Source organism: Colias philodice, chromosome 17 (genome assembly GCF_061535455.1).
Source record: "Colias philodice isolate Cphi_HAF_F1 chromosome 17, ilColPhil1 Martin Lab GWU primary, whole genome shotgun sequence".
Lineage (NCBI taxonomy): Eukaryota > Metazoa > Arthropoda > Insecta > Lepidoptera > Pieridae > Colias > Colias philodice.
The window spans coordinates 4,183,260-4,202,640 of NC_143102.1; the positions used below are offsets into that span (position 1 = coordinate 4,183,260).

The 19,381-nt window shown below is 34.3% G+C and overlaps 2 protein-coding genes and 1 long non-coding RNA gene across 4 annotated transcripts in view; 1 reads left to right on the forward strand and 2 right to left on the reverse strand.

Annotated features, from left to right (window-relative positions):
- Positions 1 to 5,855, forward strand: part of LOC149481007 (uncharacterized) — a 43,506-nt gene extending 37,651 nt beyond the window's left edge. The window contains exons 3-4 of the long non-coding RNA XR_016316970.1: positions 2,893 to 3,021; positions 5,619 to 5,855. This is a non-coding gene — a long non-coding RNA (uncharacterized LOC149481007). The remainder of the gene's footprint in view (positions 1 to 2,892; positions 3,022 to 5,618) is intronic.
- Positions 5,856 to 7,603: 1,748 nt separating this feature from the next.
- The window catches only part of LOC149481012 (uncharacterized), a 43,711-nt gene continuing 31,933 nt past the window's right edge, over positions 7,604 to 19,381 (reverse strand). Inside the window, exons 2-6 of one of the 2 annotated variants that reach the window (XM_089706166.1) lie at positions 9,248 to 10,226; positions 8,788 to 8,967; positions 8,307 to 8,535; positions 8,180 to 8,236; positions 7,604 to 7,938 (exon numbers count right to left, since the gene is read on the reverse strand). In XM_089706166.1, the coding sequence (XP_089562292.1) occupies positions 7,775 to 7,938; positions 8,180 to 8,236; positions 8,307 to 8,535; positions 8,788 to 8,967; positions 9,248 to 9,448 (831 nt within the window). In that variant the 5' untranslated portion in view covers positions 9,449 to 10,226 and the 3' untranslated portion in view covers positions 7,604 to 7,774. Of the gene's footprint in view, positions 7,939 to 8,179; positions 8,237 to 8,306; positions 8,536 to 8,787; positions 8,968 to 9,247; positions 11,461 to 19,381 lie in introns of those variants that run through there. The other variant, XM_089706165.1, reaches the window with a different exon arrangement.
- Positions 11,615 to 14,923, reverse strand: LOC149481013 (uncharacterized). Its single transcript, XM_089706106.1, has 3 exons — positions 14,768 to 14,923; positions 12,662 to 12,788; positions 11,615 to 12,402 (listed from the first exon to the last, which is right to left on the reverse strand). Exons 1-3 carry the CDS (start codon positions 14,921 to 14,923, stop codon positions 11,615 to 11,617), a joined length of 1,071 nt encoding a protein of 356 aa, XP_089562232.1.

The window sequence follows — 19,381 nt, forward strand, 5'->3', positions numbered from 1 at the left end:
ACATCCATACAAACTGTCGCCTTTATAATAGTACTAGCTAAAAAACCCGGCTTCGCCCGGGAGTTGATATGAGATGACGTGGTAGAGTCGAAGTAAAAAAATAAACTATGACGTAAAAAGTAAAAAAAAAAGTTTATTGAATAATTGGCTAATTTTATTGAAAACTGCAGTCTTTTAAATTGAAATGGCAATTCCGAAGAGATCAGAGGTATTCTAGGTATAATTACTGTCTGTCCTTTGGTCTTTCCAGAAATAAGTTCAGCTTCAATGATATTATTCGATAGCTGTTTTACGATCATTCTAGTTCCATTACATAATTTTGGGGAGTTGAGATTTCTGAGTAGTATGATTGGAGTTCCAATTTTCAGACGAAGGCAGTGTAATGGCATTACTGGTACTTGAAAAGAGTTTAGACATTCAGCGGGGAAGTTTTTCGCTGTTCAAATTAAACTAACTCTGGTGAGCGACACCGGGCTCTTATATATTCAGAGACACTTCAGAGAGCTAGGCTCTAGAATATTCGAGAAAATTTGAAAATATTTTCTCTTTCACACCTTCTAGATCATTATCGTCCGCCATAATAAAAGGTTCTATAGCGGTAGCATTTGTAGTAAAAGCGCGAAATTTAAAAACCTAATTTTTTTAATGTTTTGAGAACTAATTTGGATACTTAACTAATTTTATGTCGCTTTAACTCCAAAATATAAGTTAGCTAATGACGTATAAATACACAAAATTTAATAACTTTATTATAGCAACAAATTAAATTTAAGACTTTATTGAAATTGGAATTTTAAATTTCATGTCACTACTACACATGCTTCAATTGCTCGCAACGCTTTTGGAAATTCAACACAAACAATCGTTGTCCTGAATGAAGTTTAAAAATTTGATAACAGATGGCGCCACTATGTAGGGTTGAAAAGATCCTTATATCTTTAGAAACACGCCCTTTAGATTAAAACGGGAACTTTCTAGCTTCTGTAGCGGTAGCGTATGTAGTAAAGGCACGAAATTTAAAAACCTAAATTTTTAAATATTTTGAGAACTAATTTGGATAACTAAAATTATGTCGCTTTAACTCCAAAATATACGTTAAATAATGACGTCTAAATACACAAACTTTAAATTTAAGATTTTATTGAAATTGGAATTTTAAATTTCGCGCCACTACTACACAATACACATGCTGCAATGGCTCACAACTATGGAGACTATATTGTGACTATTGTGTATAGTCTCCGAAGTTCAAATATTCGATAACAGATGGCACCACTGCACTTAATTTCCAAGTTGAATGGTCGGAAAGTCCCTTATATCTTTAAAAACATGCCCTTTAGATTAAAACGGGAACTTTCTTGTTCGAGGGGGGATAAAGGGCTATCACACCACATAAGTCCCTTTATCGTGTCGGGACTCCTTTTTAAGTTTTATCGGCACGCACATTTTATCGACTTAGTTTTATTATATACTAGCTAAAAAACCCGGCTTCGCCCGGGAGTTGATATGAGATGACGTGGTAGTCGAAATCCATACTAATATTATAAATGCCAAAGTAACTCTTTCTGTCTGTTACTCAATCACGCCTAAACTACTGAACCAATTGTCATAAAATTTGGTATGGAGATATTTTGATACCCGAGAAAGGACATAGGCTACTTTTTATCCCGGGAAAATGACGCAATCCCGTTCCCGTGGGATTCCCGGAAATCCCACAGGAACGGGAACTATGCGGGTTTATCTTTGACTGCGCAGGCGAAGCCGCGGGCGGAAACCTAGTAAAAAAATAAACTATGACATAAAAAGTAAAAAAAAAAGTTTATTGAAAACGTTTTCTCATTATTTACAATACTTGTTTATAAACAACATTTTTCATTTTATTGTCCGGAGTATATATACATAAATTTTTCGGATTTCCTACTCTTGAGCAAGCTACATATAGCTGACCGTGAGAGAAGCAGGATTCTTTGAGGTTAATGCCACAATATTTTAAAGTTTGTCCTTGCGCTTTGTTAATTGTAAAACTAAAGGCTAATTTTATTGGAAACTGCAGTCTTTTAAATTGAAATGGCAATTCCGAAGAGATCAGAGGTATTCTAGGTTTAAATACTGTCTGTCCTTTGGTCTTTCCAGAAATAAGTTCAGCTTCAATGATATTATTCGATAGCTGTTTTACGATCATTCTAGTTCCATTACAATATTATTTTTAGTGGCCAAAATTGCTCTTTGAAATAACCACTCTGCATTAGTATAGTTCTGAATAATATTTGGATAAATTTTGTCGAATAGTTCGTCTTCAGTAGTGGCTATATTACAGAAATCACTATTAAGTTCAATTAAAAGCGCGAAATTTAAAAACCTAAATTTTTTAATGTTTTGAGAACTAATTTGGATAACTAAAATTATGTCGCTTTAACTCCAAAATATAAGTTAGCTAATGACGTATACACAAAATTTAATAACTTTATTATAGCAACAAATTAAATTTAAGACTTTATTGAAATTGGAATTTTAAATTTCGTGTCACTACTACACATGCTACAATTGCTCGCAACGCTTTTGGAAATGCAACCCAAGCAATCGTTGTCCTGAATGAAGTACAAATATTCGATAACAGATGGCGCTACTGCACTTAATTTCCAAGTTGAAGGGTCGGAAAGTCCCTTATATCTTTAAAAACATGCCCTTTAGATTAAAACGGGAACTTTCTTGTTCGAGGGGGGATAAAGGGCTATCACACCACATAAGTCCCTTTATCGTGTCGGGACTCCTTTTAAAGTTTTATCGGCACGCACATTTTATCGACTTAGTTTTATTATATATATAGATATAGATATTAAGATATCATACGTTATTTCCAGATTTAATAGATGATGATGAACGATTTTTCAGATATCTACACATGACATACAGGAAATTTCAAGAATTGCTACATATTCTAAAACCACATCTTACTATGGAAAATAATTCAAGATTTAAAAGGGCAATCGGACCAGAGGAAAGACTCGTTGTATGTTTGAGGTATTATTTATTGATAAGTTTTATTAAGAATTTAGAGGTAGTAATCAGGTATTGTTTAGAAAAGAACATAAAATCAACAATTAGTATTTCTTAAATACTACGTATTTCTTTAGTTCTTCATTCAACTCAGAGCTCTCATGATCATAGGATGCATTAATAATCTCGTCACTCATTATCGTTATTTGTTGTGTAGGGTGTATTGATGCCATTTCTTGTTGAGGTATCGTGCCAGTCGAAGTGGTTGGTGCAATACGCGTACGTACAGATTCAGCATTTGTCAAATGAGACACTGTAGTATTTTGTAGAGAATTCAGCGGCAACGTAAAGAGGGTCATTTCAGGGGAGTGAACCGTATCAATAGATACAGAAGTAGCCTCCTTTTCATTTAGCGTTTCCATTTCTGCATTATGCACTTATTGAAACAATTGACCTTTGATGTACAGTTGTTTCTTTTATCAAGTCCTTGTACAGTTCTAGCCATACTCATAAAAAAATCTATTATAGGATCTTGGTTTACATTAATATTATTTTGCGCAGAATCACGTGACCGGTTTTGTTCGGCCAAATAATCTTTTAGTACTGTTGCTACACTAGTGGTAGGATTTTCTGTGGATCTGTGCGATGACGAACGACTACAAGAGCGATTTGGAGTGTATCTCGGTAGTGGCGATTCCGCTTGTTGGAAATCTTCTCCGGACTCGGAATGTGGGGAATTAACTGAAGAAGGCACTGCTCGTGCTGGTACTGATATATATCTGTACTGATATATACTGATGTATATTTTTTTTTTACCTAAAATAATGAACCTAAGGTATCATTATTGAAAATTACGATCTAGCCCTTTACTATAGGCTAATGAGTAATATAAATCTAACTTAATTTGCTAGGTATAGTATGTCTAAGAATGTGTCCATTAACACTTTTCTTAATGTCTCTATTTAAGGCGAAGACACTTTGTTCATGTGTTCTTTATGAATAGCACTCACTATATTACACTGACACTTCACTAAACTAACTCAAAAGGTTTTGTCCTTTTTAGTCTTCTCACTATGTCCGTGTTGTCAAGGAGCTGGATAGCCTCGACGTTCACATGATGGTGAAGTCTGCGTTCGTGAGCTTCGGCGTTTTTTTTAATTATGTCCGTGACGAGATCTACTTTAAGGTCCCGATGTAGGTCGTCATTTCTAATGTACCAGGGAGCATTCACGATCTCTCTCAGCACTTTATTTTGGAATCGTTGTATGATAGTGATATTACTTTGTTTGGTACAGCCCGAAAGCTGACTACCATAAGTCCACAAAGGCATAAGGACTTGTTTATACAAGAGTAATTTGTTTTGCTTTGAAAGTGTAGAATGCTTGCCAATTAGCCAGTACATAGCCTTATAGCGAAGCTCTAGCTCCTCGCGTTTCTTTTTGACATGAGCCTTCCAGCGAAGCTTTGCGTCTAGAGTCATACCCAGGTATTTCGCTGTATTTTGATAAGGTATTACATGATTATTTATGTATACCGGATGATAATTTGGCTTTTTGTTTGTGAAATCTATGTGAATAGATTTAGACTCATTGAGTTTTACTCTCCATTTTTTCGTCCAGTCAAAGATCGTATTAACAGCTGTCTGAACTTTTTCTACTGCTTCTTCATGAGTGTCACCTGTAGCCATTATAGCTGTGTCATCCGCAAATGTTGCAATGGTGTTGTTCTCTAACTCAGGAATATCGCAAGTGTACAACAAGTGATATATTTGAAACTCTATTTTCTTCATCGTTTATATAGGGAAAGAGGAAGCTTAGCTCTTTGTTATATTTAGGCGGTTTTATTTTGGTTGCGGCTTGACCACTTTTTGTCTTTCTTAAACTCAACGCCTTTCTATAGTTTTTCGGATTCTTGTCCATCTTTCTCTACATGCTACACCTGGGAACAATTTTTTAATAAATCAAGAAAACAGAATATAAAATACTTAAGGGGATAAAAGACGGAAGTCACTAGCGCACGAGGTTTTAAATTTATATCTACCAAACTACAGAAGACACAAAGATTTGCTTTTGTTTGCGGATATTACACAACAGGGTGGTATTTTACCTAATATTACAAGCAGTGAAAATATCTTCGTTTAGTTATGTTTTGTAAAAGTGCTAAAAGTGGCCACTTTTGGCAGATTAACAGCACATAACTATTAGTAAAGAAATTTAAAAGAAATTGTTGTTGCTAAAATACCACCCTGTTGTGTAATATCCGCAAACAAAAGAAAGACTTTGTATCTTCCATAGTTTCGTAAAAATAAATTTAAAACCTCGTGCGCTAGTGACTTCATCAGCATGCGATCAGCTTTAAGTGGTATTACGTAGGCCAGGTGACCATCAAAAGGTTGATCACTTTATTATTTAAAACTGTTGTGAAAGGAACTAGTCTTAGGAACTAGTATTGAGCAGTGTTTTGTAAATTCTCAGTGATTGACACTATAATCCGGATAATTTAAATATTAAAAATATATTATCAAGATATAGGAAGAATAAGCACGTATATGATCGTCTTATTTCAAGTGTTTCTATACTATTTAGCCATTAACTACATAGCCATTTTATTTTTTCCAAAAGGTTTTTAGAGGGATCCATATAATTTATAAAGTATGGCCCGTGCTTTTTTACTTGGATTTGCGGAAGAAGAAAGAAAGAGGAAAGCGTGATTAATTGAAAGGCGACGCTTACGCGATGCTAGCTAGTGATGCTTTACAGCTGCCTGAAAGATAATTTATTGCGAATTTTCGTTTGACAAAGGCTGGTTTTCAACTGGTGGTGGAGATCTCGGCGAAAAATTGAAAGTACGTTTTACAAGATTATCTTTAGGTATGATTATTTGAATTATTTGAACACGAAAACTTTTATTATTACTGACCCATGGTACATATTTCGCAAAAGGTAGCCTATGTTCTTTCTCAGGGTCTAAAGATTGTCTGTGCCAAATTTCATCAAAATCGGTCCAGTAGTTTATGCGTGTAAACCATACATACATACTTATGTATGTATGTATGGTTTGTAATTATTTACAAACCTTTCCTTTTTATAATATTAGCACAGATATTAGTATAGATGACTTAGAAATCAATAAAATTAGTATTCAACATTAATTATCTGTATTTGCTTTAACAGACATTAATAACTCATTTATAAATACTTAGATATACCTACATAGAATTTAATATAATAATTAATGTATATCTTTTCAGTTATGTGATTCCAAATTAAACATTATGTATGTGGATGCATCATTTGGTGGTGCAGCACATGATTCCTATGTTTGGAACCATTGCCCAATAAAGTCCCACTTGCAAAGACTGGGACATAATGAGCATTGTTGGCTCTTAGGTTTGTACACATTCTTATTTCTATTTTTTTCATTAAATACTAAATCTTCATTTAATTTCTGTGAGCATCATATTATGAAGTATGCATAGAGTATAAAATATGATACCTGTTTTTAGGTGACTTAGGATATGCACAACGGCCCTGGATGATGACACCAATATTAGGAGGAGGACCTGGGTCACCTGAAGAATACTACACAAACCTTCATTGCCGTGTCAGAAATACTGTTGAACGGTGTATAGGGGTATTAAAAGCACGTTGGCGTTGTTTGTTGGCCCATAGAGTACTTCATTATGATCCAGTTACTGCTGGTAAAATAGTGAATGCATGTGTTGTCCTGCACAACATTGAAAATATGCAGAATGCCGAAATACCCGAAATACAGGCTTCTGATGTTGGAAGTGAACAGATGTTTCAGGATTTAGGAGAGGATGCTATAGTTATACAAGATCTTACCAGAGAACAATTAGTACAGAGACTATGGAATTCAAGAAGATGATAATATCCATACTAATAAAAATGCGAAAGTAACTGTCTGTCTGTCTGTTGCTCAATCACTCCTAAACTACTGAACCAATTTTCATGAAATTTGGTAAGGGGTATGGCGAAGCCGCGGGTGGAAACCTAGTGTTAAATAAATATTTATTGGGCTTAAAAATGTCTTAGTTTTAACTGAAAATTATTTATACTTGTATTACATATTTTCTTACTTAGATAACAGCCAGTTGACTCAAAAGTCACTGCAGCTTTATACTGAGAAGCGCCTTTTGGTAACAGTTGTTGCCGCACTGTACTTGTCTTATTTTTAGGCTGTAAGTTTTTAAATTGTGTAATTATTTTGTTTTAGTTTTTAGTTCTTTACCATGTGAATTTTATATTATTAGTTTACTTTGTTTTTTTTTTTTCGTTTCCTCTGCCTTCTGGGTCCTGGCAGAATCATGAGTCATAGCACATAATTTTATAGTTTGTTTATTTGTAATGTTCTGTGTTTTGTCATTATTTTTGTCAGTTGTTGTGTGTTTTCTGTGTTATGACAATATTTCTTGTATCATTTATAACTTATCTTATAATATTATATTGTTGATGCTCTGATATAAATGTGATGTTGTTGTGTCAATTAGGTAATAGTTAAAACAAGGTATTTAAGTAATTAAACAAAACATTTTGATATCTAAAAAATATTTTTTATTTTTTTTTTAAAGAAATTTACACCTTATAAATTATATGATCTAAATAGCTATTTATGAAAAACTTAGAATAGAGTTTTAACTAATTAATAATAATAAATTACATTAATGTAAACTATAAAAAATAACAAGAACTATTTAAAAAAATAAGAAATAATGATAAAGATTACATGAATATAAACTATAAAAAATAAGAAAAAATCATTTTAATTTACTTATATATATATAATATATATGTATATCTTCCTGTATCTTGGTGAGTGATACAGCTAATTTTTCTATAGCAGCTGTATGCCTTTCCTCAACAGCCAATCGCTTGCTTTCTAACTCATAGGCCCAATGAGGCACTCTCTCATCTTGGCTTACTGAAATAACAAGAGCATAATAATTCACTTACATGTTCAGAATTAATTATTATACTCAGTAGTTTCTTTGAGTAACTAGAGCAACTAGCAGCTAGTAATAAGAGTTGAATTCATAGGGTATGTCTGATGTGGATAAAACAATTTTCAAACTTGGTTCATTAGATCCAGAGATTATCTTGTTCAACCTCACAAACCAACAAACATTTTTAAAACATTAGTACAGACGAAAAAAAATATTTACTTCGCTTTTTGGTCCTCCTCTTTGGGGCTTTTTGGCAAACGGTCTGCTGCTGCTCCTCTGAAATGCGACGAATAATATTAAAACCTATTTTTCATACTATAATTTACAAACAAATAAAAATACCTACTTTCTTCCAATAATTCTTTATTATCATGCTTCACTGAATGTGTATCAGGATGTGAGGTGCCTGGAGGTATTTGGAATTCTAGAGGTGGACTGTCTTCCAACCATTCTATGTCCATTGAAGGTTCAAAAGATGTGGTTTGTGTGGTTGTGGATTGAGCAGTGGATGTTGATGGCTGTGTTCCTAATTCCTCTATGACAACTTGGGAAGGGTTCTGTTCTTCTGCTGTTAACTGAAAAATTATTTTGCATTAGTCATCAATAAATATCATACAATATTCTTGTAGATATCAATGTCAATCCATACTTTACTAACACTATCATGTCATCATAAGCCATACCTATTTGTTCCTACTGCAGGAGCTCAGTTCTCCTTCATGAAAGCTAATTAATAAATGAATAATCTAGTAAAAAAATCATTTTCGATTTCAATACATTAAAAAAAATTGTCACAATTAATTAGATAAACTTGTTAATCAACTAACATCAAATGGTATGCGCACACCAGGTAATCCCTCCACCGCCACAGGTCCAATAAGATTTAATACCCTTTGCTCCAAGTCATTAAGCGGTACTAGCTTATTGGGTCCACCACCCGTTGCTGAAGCATTTCGTCTTGAATCTGCTGCTTTTGTTTTTGTTTTAGCTTTGAACTCAATCCAGTACTAATTTTCAAAACAAATTTTTATGCATTAATTTAAAAACTCCAAAATATTAAACTAAAATACAAGCACTGAGCAAAAAATTTGAAGAATGTTAACTTGTTCAAGTACCTACCTGATTGATATGGGTTTGTTATGTTAAGTGTTAAAATGTTTCAAACTTTCAAGTGGTGTTACTAAATGTGAGAATTTTTATTATGTTTATCTTGACCCAACAAAAAAAGCGAATGCAAAAAACTTCTTAACAAAACTTGTTGTTTCATAAAAGTTACAAAATATTTACCCGGCGCCATTGATCTGGTGTTTTAGTAGAACCTTCAGCAACTGAATTGAGTTTGACCGCTACCTCTTCCCAAGCTTTTCTCGTTGCCTGGTTTGCAAGTGGTCCACCGGAGAAGCGGCCCAAAGCTATTTCACGGTGAGACTCTGCAAATTCTACCAGTATTCCTACTTGCCTAGGCGAAAGCTTTCTACGTGCAGGCATCTATAGTTTATAGAAAGGTAAAACACATTATTATAATAAAAAGTATATTTAAAAATAATGTATATTTTAATGGGAATTAAATAATATTTAATTCTCCTCAATTACTATTTTCCGACAAATCTATCTAATTTAGGCTCAAGAATAGTCATTTTTAAAAAAAAACAATATTTCTGTTTGAAATATGTAAATAAGTTACATTTTATTAGATGTACCTAAGTTATTAAAATAGATTTTTGTTAAACATTTCATAAAACTATACAAAGCAATCTAAAGGATATAAATATTTAAAATTTATATTTAAATTAATATTAATATTTCTCTAAAAACAAGGGTTATAAGACTTACCTCAGTTTTATTTATTTGTTACCGTTTCTAACTTTCAAATACACATGTGTACACACAACGACGACCAAAATTGTAATAATTGTAGACAGACCAAAATTCAAGTGTTATGAATTTAGCGCCTTACAAGAGTAAACATTTCAAATCCCAAGTGTTCCGGTTAATATAACACGTAAGATTTAAATATGCTCACGTATTTGTAGAATGTACGACCAAATGTATATATTTTTAATTTTGCTGCATAATGTCGATAAAAAATAGTGACGTTCGGTGTCATCGTTGATAAGCACCGTAATACACCGTGACATGATGTCCACTTACTAAGATACGCAATACCAAATATTTTAAATTTTTAGTGGACATCAAAGTTCAGTGATCATCAAAACTATGTTGATCACTTAATGTGTCAAAATTAGACAATAGCCCTGCTGGCCGACTTTCTCCGCAACAACAGTAGTATCCTTTATAATTTCATCTGTGACTCTTTCGGGATTATCACGGTGGCTCTTACTTAAGCAATTGCAAAATGCGTTTGACGTGTTGGAGGCCTTAATCACATCCAAAGTTATGGATTGGAGTGCGTTGACAACAGGTTCCAACAAAGCAGAGTATTTTGCTATGTATAAACGAAATTTTGAAAGCAGCTGCATGAAGTTGATAGGCGTTTTTTCGAGTTGCACTGTTTCCTTCACGCGATAAGTTTCTGAGGCTTCCAATATAACAGGAAAATTCTCCTTAAATATTCTGATAGTTTTATGTTTCTCCCTCCATCTTGTTTTGCAGAGCCTTGCAATATTATGTACCAATTTTCTTCTCAAAACAGATGCCCGAAAAAAATTTATAAGTTTTTTTAGTGGTTCCCATTGTGTTTCGAATTTCAGGAAGAATATTGAGATCAATTATTACCAGATTTAGTTTATGGGACGAGCAATGAAAGAACAATGCTTTGGTATATTTTTTGCGCAGAATCGCTTGTACCACTGTACAAGTACACTTACTCCACCGTCTTTTCCGGACTTCGTTGAACAACCGTCAAATCCAAAACCAACACATTTATCAGCAGGATTAAGGTCTTCTTTTGTTAGAAACTCATCGATGCAATATGCAATAGATTTTGCATCCAGACCTTTTAAGCTCAACAAATCCGAATAACATTTGCTTCCTCGTCAAAATATCGCAGCCCAGTCGATAATTATTGTTCAGTACCGGAAATATGTGGCTAAAAGGGTGCCTGTTTGCAATTTTAGCGTAAGACAGAGCTTTAAGATGTTTCTGCCTAATGGAATAGATTTTTAATACTCTATACTCGGATAATAATTCACAATCTCATACAATACATTTTGCTTTGTATTCACTTTGGTCGGGTTTCAGCCAATGCTTGAAAACTTCAAGATTTTCCCAATCGGCGCGGTATTTCTGAGCTCTGTGTTTTTCTTTTTGATCCTTGGATAACTCATTCCATCTCGCCAGAGTCTTTTTTGGAGTTCCAGGACAAGGGCGACTTGGGCCTGGATTAGATGTTGAATCTTCATCCTCCATGATTAAACAATTTCACACTTTAACTTAAAAATAACTAAATATTGAATGAATGAAATACTTCCGACTTCCGAGTAACGTAACGTGTACCATTGGGATCTAAGGGAAATCCCCTAACCATAGACAAATCTAACTAACTAAAGTAACCGTCATGAGAAGCTATAAATTTTGTAAACAAGTGTTCAGGAGTTCACAACATTTGGACCAACAAAAAAAATGAATTTGTTTAAGATTTAATAAATTATTAAGTAACAAATATTAATTAACATAAATATTATTTAAGAATAATTATTCGTCAGATTCAGATGTTTCCATTTCTGTGTCAGAATCAGTGACATGTATCACGAAGCTGTCTACAGTTTTATCAATCATCTCATCGATTTTGGAATAAAAATTATCTTCTTCCTTGATAACATGCTCCACACAACGCTTCCAATTTTCCGAAGTAATCTGCTGCAGTCCCTCTTGTAATAATTGTTTTACCTCGTCAAATTTAAAATTTGTATTTTTGCGAGCAACATATCCTTTTACGTTGGCCCAAATTAGCTCAATTGGATTAAGCTCACAATGATATGGCGGGAGTCTCAATACTTCCACCTTATATTTTTTTGCAAGCTCGTCCACTACATAAGTTTTAAAATTGTCTTTAACATTTTTTACTTTTAGCAGTAATTCAGTCTTAATTTCATTGTCGTCGTAAGAAATATTCTTACTTACAAGCCAATTTTGTATATCATTTTTTTTCCAGGCAGTAGTAGGAATTCTTTCAAGACGCCTTGAGTGGTATGGTGCATTGTCCATTACCACTACTGCATTTTCTCCAAGTTTTGGGAGAACGTTTTCGAACCATTGTTCAAAATGTGTTGCATCCATTGATTCATGGTAATCTCCCGTCTTCTTGCATTCAAATATATTTTCACCGCCCTCTACAAAACCGTTCTCATTGCCGATATGGGTAATTATTAATCGTTTACCTTTTGACGTTGGGTTACGTGCACCAATGCTAAGTCCTTCTAGGAAAGCCTGCTTCTTACTTTTAACTTGTTTGTCTACCCAAGTTTTATTTACGGTATGTCCTGTAAAAACAATTAAACATTTGTTAATTAGCGTCTTGCGCAGTAAAAGAGTTGAAGTACATTATTATTAATACACACTTGTGATAGCCCTTAAGAACTAATGTCTCAAGGTCGGCGGCGCGTGGGTTATATTTATTTTGCAAATAGATTTGCAGTATCATACACATCACTTCACGGTAAAGGCGACGGTATTTGCTTACAATCAGGCGAACCGTATGGTAGTCTGCCGTTTCACTGCAATAAAAAAAAACACACTAACCTGCATTCACCCATGTCTCATCCATGTAAAATATCTGGCGATTTTGTTGTCTATAGTCTTTAATAGATTTCAAATATTTTCGCCGCCATATTGTTATGTCATCTCTATCAATAAGTGCGTTATTTCGCTGTCGTTTTATATATTTAAAGTTTAAATGCTTTATTAGCCGCCTGAGAGTTGTTTCGCTAAAATTTGGCATATCTTCATCGTCATTGACTGCCTGAAGAATCTTGGGAATTGTTGGTAATTGGCCATTTAAAAAGAAACTGTGAATTTTTTTCCTAATTACGGATTTATCAAAATCGTCTACTTTCTGATAAAATTTAGGCCTGTCTTTAGACTTGATAGGTGATTTTATTCCCTCTTCTGATTTATATTCTTTTAATATATTATACACAGATGCTATGCCAATTCCCAAAATCGATGCTGTTTTTTTATTTATTTCGGTTTTGTAGGGATATTCATTCGATGGCCAATTTTCTTTCACGTACTTATATACGTTGATCACCATATTTTTCTCATTAACCGTAAAGCTCGTCACCTGTAAAAATCACCGGTAGTCACTTGTCACACGAAGCTCAAGCTATATCTCCAGGTATACCAATTAACCTAACCAATTACTTCACAATTTAAAACCTACTTCTAATATTAACCTTAAGTTTCCAAAGATTAGCGCGTTTGAACAAACAACTCTTTCTTTTTACTTATTATATATTTTAGATAAATTGTATTACGCACCTTTTGACGTTTTTTTCGTGGCGAATTTATTTCCTTAGATGTACTGGCTACTGGCTCCATTATACGTAATAACAAATAAAATTAACGCAACAATTAAAGTAACAACAATAAAAAAGTGATAACGAAACAATAACAAAATTAACAATAACAACCAGATCCGCGATATATGCAAAGCAATGAAACAACTCAAATGATGCGTTTATTTCAAAATGGCGTCCCGATAGTTCACAATCCCTGCGACGGACGCGTTCCGGTACCAAGAAACACAAACGATAGCGCTTTGCGTCGTTAAAATATGATCCGACTAAATTAAATAGGTTGTTACTTTCATATAACCCGTCTATATTTCATGTCGATTGAATATGGTCAATTTATTATTATCTCGCAGTATAAAATGTTTACTTAGTAAAAGATGTTTGTTTACATAATTTATAGCTTCTCGTGACGGGTACTTTAGTGATGTGAAGGGTTGGTACTTAGTAAGTAAAAGAATAAATTGTGACTTGCTATATGGGTACTTTGGTTGTATGAAATCTAAAAAAACCGGCCAAGTGCGAGTCGGGCTCGCGCACAAAGGGTTCCGTAGCAGCAAATATAATAAATTACAGTTAAATCAACCTATCTCAAAAACTATAAGAGATACTTTGATCAAACCAAAAATCGTTGAAAGAGTTAATTAGCATGCATCACCTCTATTTTTTTTAGAATTTTATACCCCGTAGTTATAAAAATAGAGGGGGGGGGACATACTTTTTACGACTTTGAGAGCTGATATCTCAAAAACCGTTCACTTTAAGAAAAATGTTTTTTAGAAAACTTTATATCATTTTAAAAGACCTTTCCATTGATACCCCACACGGGTATGTACATCGAAAAAAAAAATTTCATCCCTCAGTTACATGTATGGGGGGCCCCACCCCCAATTCTTTTTTTTACTATTTAGTGTCATATTTTTGTAGCGGTTCATACAACACATATTCCCATCAAATTTCATCACTGTAGTACTTATAGTTTCCGAGTAAATCGGCTGTGACAGACGGACAGACGGACAGACGGACAGACGGACATGACGAAACTATAAGGGTTCCGTTTTTGCCATTTTGGCTACGGAACCCTAAAAAGTCGTATGTTTACGTACGATTTCTGACCTTGGATCGTACATGCAAAATAAATGTAAAAAATCGTTTGAATACGATTTAAATCGTACATCTGGCAACACTGAAGTGGTTGTATTGGATCGCCGTTGTATGATAGTAGACAGTGTTCACCCAGAGAAAAACAAGAACACTTTCCTCCTAGCGGGTCACAAAAACAACTGACATCTCAATACTTTATTTTATATCCGTCTGTCTGTGTGTCGGTAATTACTTGGTGTACTTTCATAGTACCGGGCAACACTCGTACATTGTCAGGGATTGCATTCGTAATTGTATTTATAGCATCTTCCTCAATAAGGTGAACCTTTGTGTTAGATTGTTTAATTGCCTCGTATGCATCTATAGCATTTTTTTGTATCGGCGCCATGGCATACCTTCATATCTAACATCCGTTTTATGGTGCCACTGATTCCATCTGCCAAGCTCTTGCCATGACCGGCTTAGAAAAATGACCATGTTGAATAAGAGAGTTTAAGTTGCTTGGTAAATAGAGAATGTAAAAAAAAATGTTTTTCAGTCGATACTGAGAGGTTGGACCGTCCGAATAGTAATGGATAACATCTACATTGGGGCACATGTCTTTGACTGTATTTAAAATAAGAGTCAGGTGGGCCCATATTGATGGAAGTTGGTGAGTGAGGTTGTAAGATATCGTGCAAAAAGATTGTGAACTATTTTTTAAATAAATCGTACTGGTATGGAGACTAATTTGAGATTTAAAATTAATTCTCAGTTAAAGCCGCTATGTAAACATAGCTTTACGCTGCCGGTTTTGTTACTTTTTCGGTCCAACTATAATATGTTACCACACCCCGGACACTATACAAAATTATCGTTTTGACAGTCACAGCTCACACTGTAGAGACTGCAAATGTGTGTGTTAACGCTTTATGGTTGGCACATTTTTGACTAGCGCGAGCGTAAAAAAAATTCGCGTTTTTCTGATGAAATACATCCGTAAACAGCACAATATCTAACCATTTTCTACGAAAAACGATAATCACAAATCCAAAATAATAAAATTACTTTAAGTCAATTTGATTAATGTTGTCAATCTTCGTTGCGTATCGTCCCTGTAGAAAAATGTGGACCATTTTTAGCCTGATCGTGCGGGGTGAGGTAAGTGTTAAATTTTGGCGGGAGGCGGAGAGTGTCCGTTCTGTAGCGTTTAGCTACTATTATATTGTATTCTGTGATGTTACCATAACTGCAGTAGGGTCATTTTCAGAAAAAGTGTACCAACAGTGTTAAAAAAATGTCGTTATTTTATATTTTATTGCTTTTCGTTTTTTTATAATACTCCTTCTAAAGCGTAAACCAACTTGACTTTTTGACAAATTGTACATTTTCCGTGCATACAATAATTATTGTAAAGCGTGATAGATGATACAATTTTCTTGTACATTCAAGTGCAATTATTGAATGCAATAAATTACGAGGAGGCTCCCTTAATATTATGTGAATTTGCATTAATATTCTGAAGCAGTCACACATCCAATCAAAATGAAACTTTAGTTTATGCCTTTTTAAAGGATTATTACATTTTGTTTAAGATTAAAAATAAATGTTAACAGTAAGAAAATATAGTTTACTATCCAATCACAAGATATTTTTTCTCTAGATCAATTTATTACTTTGGTTATAAACGAAATAAGAATTGAGACTTACGAGATTTAGTTTCGAGCTCGAACCCGATCAAAGAGCGCACGCGATATTCAACTTTATTACGGCTGTGTTAGCGTTTAGCACCGTAGCGGTCTAACCGGTCTCTGCTTCTTAACTTTTTGTTTCCTTAATAAATTTTGTGTCAATCTTTTTTTTAAGCTATTGCATAGCTTCTATCGCGGGCCTTAAGCGCTGGGACCGAATCGAGAAATTCATGCTATGCTTTACCGCGGCAGTCCCCGAGTGCCACACGTCTTTTTTTTTTTTGTTTTAGGACCGGTCTCAAATGTATGGCTCTTTGCGGGTAGCGATGAGGTCTACATTGGTTATTCCCGAGTTCTCACGCAAATCAGCCGGGCTACTAAATTGTTCCAATGTGTTCTGGACACATTTCGTATAGTCGACCACGTTCGGATCGTATGGGTGAAGATCACATCGTCGAAATCCATTGATGATATTGGTTTTCATTTGCAGATTTTCGATTATGTCTTTGCAGACTTTGTTTTTGTAACAGCGTTATTTAAATTTTCAGGCTAAGCAAGAAATTCTCTGACATGACTTTTCCAGTGAGCTTTTAATGGAGCAAACACGCTGACATCGGCGGGTTGCAGCATGTGCCTGGTGTTCGGGGGAAGGGCATATAAAATAATTCCAAGTTCTTCACAGACAGAGCTTAACGCTAACGACATAATATGCGACTTATGTACATCGACTAGCAAAACAGGTTTCTTAATGTTGTTTTCGTTGATCCATTTGTTAAAATCATCATTAACTATATATTCGAAGACTATATCTCCATTCATCCAACCAGATTCACTTCTGCCGAGGTTCCAGTCTTTTGGCATGCTGTCTGTTACACTTTTTGGTGGTCTAATGTATGGAAAAACTATCAACAGAGGGCATATCTCACCACTAGCGTTAAATTTCACTAGCACTGTCAGATTATCTTTTTCGTTTCCTGCTTTATGGTACAGATTCCGATAACTTTTCGGCCCAAGAACTTTCCCTGATTTTGGTCAAAGTTCGAGTAGATCAGGCCCTGGTTTGGTAAACTCTGGAGTGCTTAAAACCCTCAACTAATGCCACGGATTCTATGCCACTCCACGAACCTTCGTAGTTTTTAAAACACGTGTGATTGGGAGCTGGCAATTTTTTGTTTTCAGACCGTTCACAAATCATACAGTATTTATTTTAAACAGCCATGTAGAGGACTTGTTCGGTATCCAATTATTACCGCAGCACCCGACAAAGCGTTGTAATTTTTTTTAAATGATCTTTTTGACCTACATCCGTCGGCAACAACGGTTATCATAGGTACTCCATCTGCATTAACATTACCATCTCGCACAGCTAAATCAAATTCTTCTTTTGCTGCTTCTTCTATATATTTTTCTTTTGCCGTTTCCCATAGTTCACAGACTTTTATGTGACATTTGGCATACAAATGATCTGACATAGAAGGTATTTCAAGTGAAGCAGATACCTGTTCTAAGCCCGCGTATCCAGAACCAATAGACATGAAAGCACTTACCACATTTTCGTTTAGGTCGAATTCATTTTTATCATTAGATTTTTTACAGTTCTTTAAACTCAATTTAAGGTTGCACATTTTGCAAACAAACTCAAATTTAGACACAAATCCCTTCCTTTTTTCTCCTAATAGTTTCAAATGATTAAAGTTACAACCTAATAGAGAGTTATGATGTGATATTTCTAGTAACAGTTCATAAAAATACATAAAATCTACAATTCTATTTCCACCGACTCTGATTTCATCATTTTTTTTCTTCTGGTTGTACTTTAAAATCTTCTGCATTTGATTCAGCTGGCGAATGAGGTATGGAAAGCTAGAAATAAACAAATTATCAAATTAGACTATTTAATAAAAGTATTGTGCTATTTATCCTACAACTAGGTTCAGAATATCTTTTAGAATTTAATGTTTGTAACTTACATTTGAATTACTTTGCGTCTTAGTTATATAGCAGCAAGCCTCTGAATATTTTGTATTTCATTAGACGAATTAGCTGGCGAATGAGATTTAGAAAGCTAAAAAGTAATCACATTATTAAATAAGACTAATTATATAAATATATTGTGCAAACTCGTATTTATCAAACGATTAGGTTTAGGATACCTTGATGAGTTTACAACTTACATTGGTATTATCTGGCTGTATTGTGTATATGTGATTAATTATACTTACATTTCTACATTATCCCCTTTTTTTTTCAAAATTTTCAGGTTGTTGTTTTCTTTCTGTCATTGTGTGATCAGATGTAATTAATGTATTCTGCAGAGAAATGCCAACATCTGGTACGTTTACCCTATAAGTAATAGAAGAAAGCTACAGTTGTAACGAGTAAATTCGTAGTTTTGGCAGTAGATAGGTAGATAGGTAGATAGTACTAGGTAGTTGTATTAGGTAGGAGAATAGGTACTATGGACATAGATAGGCAATTTGTTACCGCGCAGCGAAAACAAATACGGCAGAAATGCTATAAAAAATTGTTATTTTTTATAGCATTTCTGCTGTATAACACCGGTCCTTGGTAGTATAAAAATGTAGTTTTAGCTCGTCCCATTGTAATAAAATTCTTACAATTGCCGGTTCAATCGAAAGCCACCGCGTGTCACAGACCCTTAAAACTTTCAGAGGTGTTTCACCACAATTTGTAAGCTGCGTCTCTTAATTTCGCCTCATTTTCAGGTCGTCGAGGTCGTCTCTTTATATATAGGAAGTACGGTGATTAATCCCGCTAGATACTGATTTTGCTCATTTCTATCTCTCATAGAATTGAAGTTGTTTAAAATCGAGTGCTGGGATGTGTTTGATAACGTATTAAAACAATCGAAACACATGCATGCATTACATGCATGGATCACCTTCAGTATAACAATGATTTCGCAATTAACGCGTAGTGTTACGATTTCTAGTGTTTTTTACATTTTTTACGATTTCTAGTGTTTTTATTTTTGTCCACAGCATCATCCAAACTATATTCGCTATCAGACATGACTTAAATCCTTTTAAATTAACTGATCGGCGCAAATTTTGTTGAAAACAGTCGTCAGTGTTGCCACCTTGGATTTTTATAAAGCGCTAGGTGAAAAGTAAAATGTCGCCAGATTTCACAAATTTGGACCACAAAAAAAACCA

Excerpts from the sequence above, each read along its gene's own strand:
- LOC149481013 (XM_089706106.1), bottom strand. The coding sequence starts at position 14,923 with ATGGCGCCGATACAAAAAAATGCTATAGATGCATACGAGGCAATTAAA. Across the intron at positions 12,789-14,767 it reads GTACTATGAAAGTACACCAA|CGAAATAACGCACTTATTGA; the intron begins GTAATTACCGAC and ends ATAAAACGACAG. Across the intron at positions 12,403-12,661 it reads TGAGACATGGGTGAATGCAG|GACATACCGTAAATAAAACT; the intron begins GTTAGTGTGTTT and ends TTGTTTTTACAG.